Genomic DNA, 12,526 nt, shown 5'->3' on the forward strand with positions numbered 1-12,526 from the left:
ATGGAACGAAAAGAGCAAATAACTTGTTACCACAGAGGCATTTCTAGAAAAGATGCTTATAAATTTTTGCTGGATGCTGGCAAACCTGGGTCATTTTTAATACGAGACAGCGAGTCGTTGGTGAATACAAAAATTCTTTCTGTTCTGTGAGTCAAAATTTTGTTTGAATTTTGAATGCTGTTTTTGAAGGTTGTTTAGGCTCGTAAAAATTCCTGCAAGTTGATTTTGATGTGTTTAAATGCACGTTAAATGCGATACTGACCGAAAGTAGAAAAGGGGATGGTTTTTTATTTTGTTTTAATCCTTTGCAGTCTGCACGCTGCGATGACCAACATCATACTCACCCTGCAACCCGGAAGAATTTAGTACAGCTCTTCCGCCTTTATGGTCCTATGGCCCTATTCGCACTGCACCTAGAAACCTGACAATGATTATCTCTTATTGTTCTATCTTCAAAGGCGGCAAGGGTTTGTCAGGAAGTAGTTTAATTGGTAGAGTGCGAACAGCGAAATCTGAAATCCGACAAATTGTAACGTTTCGACTAATTGGTCAAAGGTTCCGTCGTAGAGCTCTGGAGCATCACAATCTCGTGAAAATCTATGATAACCAGCGGGTGACTCGATGGACATGTCAGAATTATGTTAACACCAATAAAAAAGTCCAGGGTGCTATTTGAAATCATGTCACAATTTAAAAAGGTACAATTTCTTAATGGCAACCTGATAACGTGTTAGATAACAATACAACATCTCAGAAAACTGCCTAATGCGATCAAGAAGTCTGACAAACTTTGTCAATCTTAAAAAGGTTTCTTAATTGGCGTGAGAATATCGGGTTTGACAAACAGTATCATATTTGCAGTGCGAATAGGGCCTATGTAGACTAGGTTTATTTTAAATCCCTGTGTACAATCACAAACCTCTTTTACCCGCTTTTATGGTTCTTAAAAAAAGCTTTAGGGGGGCCTATTATAGGTTTGCGGCTTCACGGCTTGGACCCTATTTTTACCTGCGGCCTCCGGATTTAAACATGGTTTATCTACGGACTGCGGTTTCAACAAAAGGTGCGTCTTGCGTCTTTCGGTATAAATTCGCAACGGTTTACGGCCTCTTTAATACGGTTGCGGCTTTCAAATGAAATACGGTCCGCGTCAAGGCTTTTCACTTTACACCAAAGGTTTTGAAAAGAGCTCCATGTCGAATAGGAGAAACGTAAGAATGGACAAGCTATTGTCAGTCATTGTTGTCAGTTAGGACAAGAGAGGGAGAGGAAATTTAAACAATAGTGCCCATACCAAAGAGGTAGGATAACACAGTGATATAGTGTAACTGGTACCTCTATGGCCCAGCCACGTAGCTGCAGGGGGGACACGGGGGGCTGTGCCCCCCAAATGAAAATTTGACAACAGCTTGCCCCCTCTGGCTACAGTCTTTCCAAATGATATTTTGAAAATTTGGCATATTTATAAATCCATGATCTTGATTTTGTCCAAATATATCTGTTTGTTATATATCTGTTTTCTTGTTTTAAAGCCTGCCCCCCTCAGGTATGGTTCTTGCTCGAGTTTGCCCCCCCCCTAGCCGACACCTACAGCTACGTGGTTGCTATGGCCTTGTAAGCAGGGCCGTACCTCCCACTGGGCCAACAAACAAATAGGATCCCCAAGAAATATTCGGCAGTTTTATATGGTGTCATAGAGTTCTTTAACACGAGTCAAATGTTTTCGAAGAACATTGTCTCCGCAAGGCGGACAAAATATCTACGTACAGTTACCAGAATGATTCAAGGGATGGTCAGTCCCAATTAATTCATAATAATAGGGGTTGACGTAATATTCATGACTAGTGAATTTTCAGAAGATAATTTTACAGACAAGGCAACTAGATATAACTGAACTGGATATTATTAAAAAGTTTAAACAATTAAGAAATCATCAATCCTAATGTTGTGGACATGGTCTTGCAAAGCGAGCTGGGCCAAGGTGGCAGTTAGCCCCAAGAAATTTTGAAGGCTGAGGTTTTATATGGTGTCATAATTTGCTCGTAAGCATAACGGGCCGCACAACATATTAAAAAAACAAAATTACAATTAACTTGTGATTTAAAAGGTTTTTGAACCAAGCTTTACATTACTTATCACTGCGCGAATGCACAACCTTTACATGTATGTACAAGGTGCAAAAATTTATATAGATGAATCTGTCTCATATGAACTGTCATAGCATCCTTACTTCACGAAAGAAGAGAGGGATGCTTCTAAACAACCTGATACAACTATCAAGCAATATAAAATCATCTTAAGTCTTTGCCAGAAACTTTATACAAACTCTTATGTTACCTCCTTACATTTCCACTTATTTTATGATAGGAATTATATGGGCAGAGTTTTTACAATCACGTCCTCCCGCTACGAAGAGATCAAAATAAACAAAACATAGTCACAGAATAGGAAATAGGCAGAAGGGTAACTCTCGTCGGTTCCTTTGTTGTTTTTGAAGCCTGAGTCAACAATAGACTTCCTTAATTCCCCTTTAACCTCGATTTCATTAGACGAACTTAGCCATGACAAAATTATCATTCATTGATCAGATATAAACGAATTATTATACATAATTGAATTTGTTCACTATCATGGGGCATTTCGTCTCAAATAAAGTTGTCTACTTTCATTCTTTTTTAAAATTTCCCCGATATTCTAAGCCTCGTATAAGTTAACCCAGGCGCAAGTTTTTTCAGGCTTCACCTGATAGGCAGGAGTTCCCCTTCTGCCTAATTCCTATTCTGTGACATAGTTCCTTCAATGGAAACGAGGACCTTATTTGAAACATTTTTGATTATATTAAGAAAATAACCACGATTTTAGAGGATAGGGCCAAGAGAAAGGAAGTATTCAAATCTTTATAAATAAATAAATATTTAAAATTAGCACGAGGGGATGAAATTGCCCAATCTTCTAACATATAAAGTGATAACATTGGATTATAACAATGATATGATCAGCGAAAACATTGAATCAGATTTTATCGTTCAAGGAGCACAAAGACTACTGTACCAAAGATATGGTCTCCCCTATGGAGCATTTCGGCAAAACCAATTTCAGCATTTATGGAAATGTTCCTTTTTTATTCCCAACTCCCAGCCTTCCTTATTAGTCCTGATATCAAGACTTTGCCCCAACCACTCAATGTGAGAGATTTTGTTCCAGAGAAACCATCCAATTTTTTTGTAAAAGCAAAATTGCTTCAAAAGGTCCATTTTCCAGTAAACTTGAATAACTTACACTCAAAATGATTTTTCGTCCTTCTACGGCAACCATGGTGCTGTCTCCAGTGGTAAATCTGTCGAGACGTTTTGTTAAGATTAAGGACGTATTGTTGTCGATAAACAATTGAGCAAAAAATTCTAATTTTTCATATGCATAGCAATAAATGTATTTTTCGGCTCATGTATTGGATTTTATCTAGCTGCAGAGGCAATGTTTTCAGCTTTCAATTAATTTTTCAATAACTCATGAAACTGTTTCTATTTCTAAGAAGCGAGAAAAGTGATACAAGGAAGGGTCGAATAGCAAAAGAGACTATCTTCCTTGTCGGCTCAGAGTCAGGGCACAGTTAGGTTGCGCAGTGAGGTTCAATAACCGATTTATTCAGTAGAGCTTGAGTAGGGCTAGCTTTTTTCGAATTTTAATCCATTCATATGATTCAGGGTACACACTTTTTATAAGAAAATAGTCTATAAGAATATTAAGGCTTTAAATCGCTGAAATTCAAGAATAGTTTAAGAATAATGCAACGCTCAAGCTTCATCAAGAATCAAGTTTTTGGTTTACTTGAGTTTTGTTCAAAGCAAGAAAAATGCGAGTTTTAATAATTAAAAAATGTTGTGGCTCTGCAAAAATTAGGTATTCTAAAAAAAGTTGGGATGTGAAAAATACTTGGGTACAAACACGTTGATGTGTCAATAAATGTTTAAAAATGTTTGGATTGATACAACGATAGTTTGCTGCGAAATATAGTGAGGACCATTAGAAACAGTTACTTCTTATCCCCCTTTTCAAGTAGATGGCTTTTGGTGTCTCGTGATGCTTTGCGAGGCCCTATAAGAGGGGACGATATTATTTCATAATTCATGATGATATCTTACAAATAATTCATATTTCAAATTACCAAAGTAAAGTATTTCGAAATTGTCAAATGTTCCATTCTACCCCCAAAGTAGAAAGTTTTTAGGAGATGTCAGGACACATGGGACCGACTCACATACAAAATGGACTGAGTCCTCAAAACCAAACTTTGCAGATAAAATATTGAAAATGTGTAAAGAATATGTCCAGAAATAGCCAAAGGGCCCCGTACTTGGGTAAAAATAGGGAATTGATTCTCTTCGGAACTGTGGTGATCCTTTGGTACTTTTGAGGGGAATCTAAGGACACTGGATGAGAAATCTATCTTTGTTTTGCTCAACTTGTTTTTGGGGAACAACTAAAGAAACTCGAAAAACATACACGTATCAAAACTGATAGTCTAAAGTCTTTTGCGTGGGGGGTACAACCTGAAGGGGCCAGTCTTCGTCTATTTTGTTTAAAATAAGAATAACCTTGCGGAAAACATGTCTAGACTCAGATAAAAAAAATTGAAAAATGAACAATATCTGTTTGGCGATTTGAAAATTTAGAAGACAGATTTTATCAGCAAATCAATCCTGCAACTTAAATGGTTTACAATACTGTTGTTAAGTTGTATTAGAAAGAATTCATAGTACAAAGTTTTGGAACAATTAAGGTAGATAAAAACACTTTTATGATTTTATCTGGTATTTTTGTCTATTTTGATGAGATAATATAAGGCAAAACTATTTGCGGTAGATTCTATGCTATTGGCTTTTTTACTAATCATGAAGTATGAAAAGCCGCCTCTTCTTTTAAGCGCCTCCTGTGAGAAAATGTCCAAAAAAAATTTGAAAATTTAAAAGAGCAACCCAGGCGTAATATGGTATCCTAAAAGCTCTACATATCAAAAGTCACTCGATTCAATGCTGTTATCAAATAGAAAATTCCAACACAACATTAAAAGATGTATTCAGTTATTTTGTTATTTCATATTTCATACTGGGAACCAAAGTTATTTCAAAACCAAAAAATCTAAATAGTCATATTCTCTCCCCGAAAACTTTAATTACTTCATATTTCAATAATATAAAACTATAAGGTTTTACAGATAAACGTAGACGAAAGAAGGACAACAAAAAATGTACAAAATTTCTATTCGATATCCAAACGGCAGCAATAAATTTGAACAAAAACGAGGATGTATCAAAGCCTGACACTACAAATATTCGGCGACTCCACAATAACGATTTCGCGTAACGGCAACTTTAACACGACTAAAGGTAACGACAACTTCATCTCGACTGAATTTACGAACAAGGGTACAGCAAATATACCACATGACAAACACACCCTAATTATGTTTAAACACGATTATTATATCAAACAAAGGGACTGATGAAAACAATAGTGGCGATGGGATGATGCAACAACATAGAATGTTGATGGCAAGGCGACAAACAACAGTACTGACGCAAACATTGGAACACAACACAATTAGTTTACTACAAACAAAACATGCAAAACTGGTTGTATAACAATAACCCCTTATAGGGCCTCTTTTGCTATCGTGGCCGCGTCTTCGCGCTTAATTTCATTGCGGATTGCGGCATTTGGTTGATTTTTGCAAGGTTCTGCGGCTTTTGGTCCTCTTATAATTGACCCCCCTTTAGCTTTGCGCAAAAGCTCCAACAATTTTGGCAAGGATTTGGATCTGGTCTTGAAATCAGGCAATATTCTAAAAAATTTTCATCACTGCACAGATTCATATTTTTAGTTTTGCGTCATTTAATTATATTAATTTTTGATCATTACTGATCGCCGTACAACCTAAGCTACATTGATTAGCTTATCAGGATAGGATAGTCCTTGTCCTATGGATGTTTTCATATCACTTTGTCTCTTTCCTATGAACCAATTAACTTCCTTAAAAGGGCTTTCTATTTTTTAAAAACCTTTAATTATTTCAAAAACTATACACTGCAAGAAATTTAACTTTTAAGCAACAAAATTTGTCAGAAATGCAAAGGTTGGGCTAAAAACACCTTCCTGGTGGTTGGGAAGAGTTCAACAAAGCTCCAGACAAAAATGTCCTTGTGACCTATTTGTTACGGAAATGAGGCTCAGTGGCGGATTTAAGGGGGGCAACTAGGAGCAATTGCCCCTCCCTCATCGAGCTGAAGCAAGTCTAGCACTCCTTTTTGGAAACGGTCTAGCACAATTATTGTGAAAATTTCCTTTAGAACGTGAGTATACTTACAAGCTAGGGGTCTGGAACACAGGCTACGTGATTAGAGAGCCTTCTGTCAGTATTTAGGGTCTGAAATTATTGTATACAGCGTACTCTCGTCACCAATTTCGGAAAACTTTTCAGCGCCCCCGCTACCAACTGCCCCTCCTTCGAATTTGCTCTGGATTCGCCCCTGATGAGGCTTTGATCAAGTATCAGAGCATCGGTTGTCATTATTTTGAAACAATTCACGACAAATCCGTTGCACGTCGATCAAAGACCAAGCGATAAAGTTAGAAAATTGCTAAGTTTTGCAGCCAGTAGTAATTATATAAGAAGAGCTCATGTTTCATATTAAACATCATCAAGAACCGAAATACCGGGGGCCGGGGTGGCCCCCCCCCCTCAAAAACCTAACTGGTACAAGTAAAATACTTTTATTTTGTAAGATATTGCTGTTTCTACACTTATTTATCAGGGCTGCCCCCCACCCCAAACAAAAAGTTGTATCTCGGTCTTTGAACATCATGATTATAAATAGATATTTTTCGAAAGTTTAATCACTGCACAAATTCAAATTCATTCCTGCATATTTTTCTTTATCACTGTACAAATTGGTCATCATCGCCAGGGCCTGCACCACGAGTTTAAAAGTTGGAGGGGGCCAAAGCTAGCAAAGGCTTTACTGCAGCTTTAAAACTACTTGCTTCGCAGAAAAGTGGAGGCCATTGCCACCCGCCCCCCCCCCCCCTCCCAGTTGCGTGGGCCCTGACTGCACCTTAGAATATTGCCTTCTTGAAATAAGCAAAGTTGTTTCATAGGAAACAATCCCAAGGGCCTAAAAAAGTTATAACAAATTCCTCACATCAACAACAACAAAAATCATCATTGCGGGTCCCGTTCTTCTTTCTGCCCAAGCCTCGTGGCTCATCGTGGCAAAAATCCAGAAGAAAAAAATGGAAAAATTATCGAGTGATTTTTTCTACAAGTCATTTTTGCTCATCGTAGAATCACTACGAGGCCGACATATGGCCTCATTTTTGCTTCCTTTCACTTGTTATAAGTCATCGAGAACGCAGGAGAAAGCGGGAGAAAGAAATTTGCCTGTTCTGGGCTTTAAGCAGTGTTAGATAAAAATTACTTTGAGCATAATTTGGTACACCTCCTATTTTCTCCTGCCAGCTTGAAATTTTGTAACACGATGACTTCTTTTATTGATTTTAATTTGAAAAAAGCAAACATTTAGTATTGTTTACTGTACAAAAAAGGCCCTTCCATCCATTCAAAAGGACTGCGTTCCTGCCACACAAAAGAGTTCCGTTATATATGAATTTACGTGCCAGTGTGATTCTGGCCACGTAGGACGCACTACCCAAAGATTGGAGGATAGGATAAAACAACACGTTCCATCTAATAATCTAATATTGGAAACAAAACACATCCCCAAAGAGAACAGCCACCTCGGTCTTGCAAATCTAAAATTACAACTAAAACCTGCGATTCTGCTATCGGGCAGCATTTACTGGAAAACCCAGATTGTGCAAAAAACTATAATGGCGATATGTTTCGGATTATTGGTAAAGCCCGATCGTCGTTCCATCTAGCAGTTTTGGGATCTATCTACATAAGCACGAAAAAACCGCTATTGTTTAGACAAATGGAGCTCGTTTTCACCTAGGACTCCATTGGTAATGTTCTCAATAGGCCAGCGGCACTGATTGGTCAACCTATACAGTCATGTGCTCGTGTTTCTGATTGGCCTATTTCGATCCACAACTGGGTAGATATATTTCTTAGCGTAGAGTTTTCGATCTATGCTCTGACGTTTTAAACTCTGAAGAGTGTCAGACGAAAAGCTTTAGTTTACTCAAATTTGTGCTTCTTTCAAAGCCATTTTCAAGCTGTACCACCAAAAGATTGTTTGTTTCTATTTCTTCCCGTTATTGGATTCCGTCCCAATTTTGATATTTGTCTGAAACATAGTGTCATTCTCCTTCGCCAGACTACAGCATCTTTGAATGGAAGAAAAGCAAGAAGTTTTGCTAAAAAAATCGGATAATAATTCACAAATGAAGTAGACCGATAACCTTTTAACCAACTGATTATAACAAGAGCTAAAAGGTCTGATAAGAAAACTATTATTAAACTCGTTATTTGAGAGTACAATACTTTGATTAAATTTCAATGCAATATAATTCATCTTAAGTTTTTTATTTTTCTTGAATACAAAGTTTAAGGGATATTTGTTACCATTATTTGCAGTGTTGACGGCCCAATGATGTCAAACTACAAGCTGACCGAGGACCAAGAAACAGGGAAAGTTTCCATATGCGTTAGGGTAAAGTACTTTAAAATATGTTTTATCTATTTCTATGTCAATTGTAGTAAAATAATATAGTCTGCTTGTCAAGAAGGGCTAAAAAATATTTTGACACTGCAATGGTCTAAGCACTTAGGGCCCTTAGAAATTAAACTGAAAATGTGCCCCTATCCACAGGGGCGCCTACACAAGGGGGGCTGGAGAGGCAGCTGCACCACCTGCCCTCTTCGAAGAGGGGCAGAGGGGGCAAGAAGTGCCCTGAAATATGATGACTACTTTGACTTCTCTCGTTATGTTAATATCTATTAGAAAATACTATAAAGATGATAACACCAGCACAAAAATGCAGAGAAGGAAAAGTTTGTCTGTGACAAGGTCGGCCACATAGGGAGAGCGGCAAAGATAATAAATGATAAACAAAAGATGTGTTCCCTCAGAAGTACTCCAGGAACCCAAGGAGGATAAATCGGTATAAAAACTTAGCGGGCAATCAAAATTTTACAACCAGCCCGTTTATAACAGCTATGATTTTTATAAAACCAAATATTGTGAATAGTGAGTGACAAAGCCATTTAATAACCATTTTCATTTATGGATAAGTTCGCCAACATTTTCTTTATGTTTAGAATCTTTGTTGGTAAAAAACCCAGCTGTATGAGTGGCACATATTCAAGTTAATAGTTCTATTATATTACCCTACCCTCGCCCCCTCCCACCTAGGAATGCTCGATTATGTTAATAGACAAATTCAATGATTTGTCATCGGCACCAACACTGCCCCTCCTGCCCTAATCTTTTGCAGGCGTCCCTGCCTATCCACGGACTAAAAGATGTTTCAAGATGGAGGCTTAAAGGCTCTTGCTTTGTGATTATAATTCCAAAACCGGCCTAATATCACACTGCGTAAAAATACAAAAAGCAATAAATTTTCTCAAGACAGCAGCCGCTAAGCATGCCGGTTGTGCAAGAGCTTTTGAGTCATAGGCCCCAAAACTTAACGAAAGGGATTTAAGATCTTGAAACATATCTTTTGGTTATTTATTGTTTAGGGTATTAAGAAAATTGAAATAAGACTGAAAATGTTGTGATATTCAAGAAACTTTTACAAAGGTGATGGTAGTCTAAAATTTGCAACAATATTTAGGGTCTCAAAATTTTGAGACTCAATATTTGGGGTTCTTCAAAACTGTAACTCAATATTTGGGAGTCAACAAAAAATTGCTGACATAGACCCCCCTTATAGAAAAGTAGTGAGTCCCCCCCTGGGTGTCCTGCCACCGTGGCTTTATCATAAAGGCCCTAGTTTATAGATCTATTGAACAACCCTATCGTTTTGATGATTTGAAATGTCATTCTTCAAACTTGCGGACCAATTTATATAACTGTAGAAAACACATGTTTGTTTTCGTTGGCAGAGGCTAGATGGCCAAGAGAAGTCGATTTCATTCGATTCGTTGAAGAAGCTTGTCGATGGCTGCAAAGAACCATTCAAAATTTTAAAGCAACCATTAACTCTAGAAGTTGCATTTAAAATATGCAAAGAAAATGATGACTTTGGTGAATATATTTCCATGGCTGATAGAAAATGTTCTGGATCTTTTACTCAGGACAAAAGAGCATCATGCCATGAGCCTACAGATACTCGTAAGCATCATTTCAGTTAGTAAAAAGTCTATTTAACACCTCGAGTTGATTGACCAACGGCATTATGCCAAGCTGACCTTGGCCAACATTTATTGTTGTTTTTCCATCATTTTCTTTGATCAAACAGCCTGAATATCATACTGCAGCAAAAAGGTGCGGTGCTATTCCCCACCACCCCCCTCCCTCCCCAGGCTCCGATGTGCTTGCTGCCTGACCTTTGAAAACAGCTTTGATATAACCGCCTACATTGTCTCTGATTCAGTGACATATTCAGAGATTATTATTTTTAGAATTTCTGAATTTTGACAACATAATCTGAAAGACCAGCATAAAATAAACAGCATTAAAGTGCAAAATCAATTAAAATGTTTTCAAAACTACAATGATTTGATAAATAATCTGCACTCATGTAGCAATCCAGCTAAAAATATAATTTTGTTCTAAAAATATAATTTTGTTCTAAAAATATAATTTTGTTCTAAAAATATAATTTTGTTCTAAAAATATAATTTTGTTATAAAAATATAATTTTGTTCTAAAAATATAATTTTGTTATAAAAAAAAATTTTGTTCTAAAAATATAATTTTGTTCTAAAAATATAATTTTGTTCTAAAAATATAATTTTGTTCTAAAAATATAATTTTGTTCTAAAAATATAATTTTGTTCTAAAAATATAATTTTGTTCTAAAAATATAATTTTGTGACGTCATCACTTTGGAACTCCTCTGCATTTGTTCTAATCAGCACCCAATGCTCCGGATTCTCAATTTTGAACTTGCAAACAGACAGGACGTGCCCTTAATGTATTGTGAAAATTTGGAACGCTAAGATTACAATATACTAGAAAAACTGTTTGCGAATGAATGGCGAACGGAGATTATGATAGATGAATAAGAAATTTACTTCTTTGCATCATCTTGGCCATACAAAACTTACGCTAGATGGCCTAGCACAGGGTAAACATGGCAGCAGGCGTGTCAACCAAAAATAGGCACCCGAGTTTTGAAGCAGATACGGACAAAAAACGAGGAGTTTTTTATTTCCAATAAAACCATTTTCAGAACGTGAAACACCTAACTTCTGTTCAACAATCACATCATTACACAATGATGTTAAGCTTCTTTTTATAAGGCATTCAGTACATTGGTAGATAGATATAAGAATCTATTCGAGTCAAAATGTTTAATAGTAGTATCTCTGATGTTGGTGTTTACTGTCTGCGACTTTTTTGTTTACTTGTTTTACATCGATCATTTACTTCTAGCTTACTATATACAATATCATATGTACAAAGCAAACTAATACGTAACGGATAAATGAATAAATAATTAAATGTACATAAATGGATATTTTTACATTGTTATACTTAAAGGATGTTAGATATGTAAGTTTGAATCAGTCATCTCGAAACACAACTTTTTTCATCCAACCACCATCGTAACTCGTAGTCAAGCACACAACAACTAGCCTGTGTCCCAGACCCCTAACTTGAGAGTAGAGGTCCTAGACTTCTACTTTCACATTAGGGGTCTGGAGCACAGGCTAACAGCAACAACAACAACAACAACAACAACAACAACAACAACAACAACAACCACAACAACATAACATCCCCCTCAGAATAAGAAATACAATAGTCTCCAAAATTTGTTTCCGTTAATGCCAACCTCGTCGCCATGAAAGATAAGAAAGCATTAATCAGTCATCTCGAAACACAACTCTTTTCATCCAACCACCATCGTAACTCGTACTATTCAAGCACACAACAACCAAAATATATAAACCAATTCATAAAAGCTGAAATTTTAGCGACATGCTGGCATGCGCTGCATTTACAGTTTGGAATTATTCAAGAAATTAACCAACATAGCTAGAGTAGAGCATAAGGTGCTACACTCACCTTTCTATAAGAAACTGGCTATGAGAAATGAGTACTGAGCAGTCAAAAAAATTGAAGAACTTCAGTACTCGAAGCAAATAAACTAAGAAACCAAAAAATCGTGACAAAACTGCGAACAACGAAATTTTGTAAAATCCAAGAACATGATTGCCCTGTTGGCCTAGAATGTAAGATACAAGGGATAAAAATATTTTTCCCACGTCTAAATACAGCATCAGCACGGAAGCAAATCTCTAGACGTGATAAAAAAGGTCACGAACATTTCATAACATCATTCATGACATCATTATTAAGAAACTCTTAAAAAACCATGAGTATTGAAATTT

At 36.7% G+C, this 12,526-nt stretch overlaps 1 protein-coding gene across 1 annotated transcript in view; it reads left to right on the forward strand.

Moving 5' to 3' along the window:
* LOC135682995 (uncharacterized) overlaps positions 1–12,526 on the forward strand; it is a 14,954-nt gene continuing 2,428 nt past the window's right edge. The window contains exons 1-3 of the mRNA XM_065198122.2: positions 1–146; positions 8,597–8,672; positions 10,070–10,298. Coding sequence (XP_065054194.2) covers positions 1–146; positions 8,597–8,672; positions 10,070–10,298 — 451 coding nt within the window. The remainder of the gene's footprint in view (positions 147–8,596; positions 8,673–10,069; positions 10,299–12,526) is intronic.

This window comes from Rhopilema esculentum, chromosome 7 (assembly GCF_057945365.1).
Source record: "Rhopilema esculentum isolate cy_ngs chromosome 7, ASM5794536v1, whole genome shotgun sequence".
Taxonomy (NCBI): Eukaryota; Metazoa; Cnidaria; class Scyphozoa; order Rhizostomeae; family Rhizostomatidae; genus Rhopilema; species Rhopilema esculentum.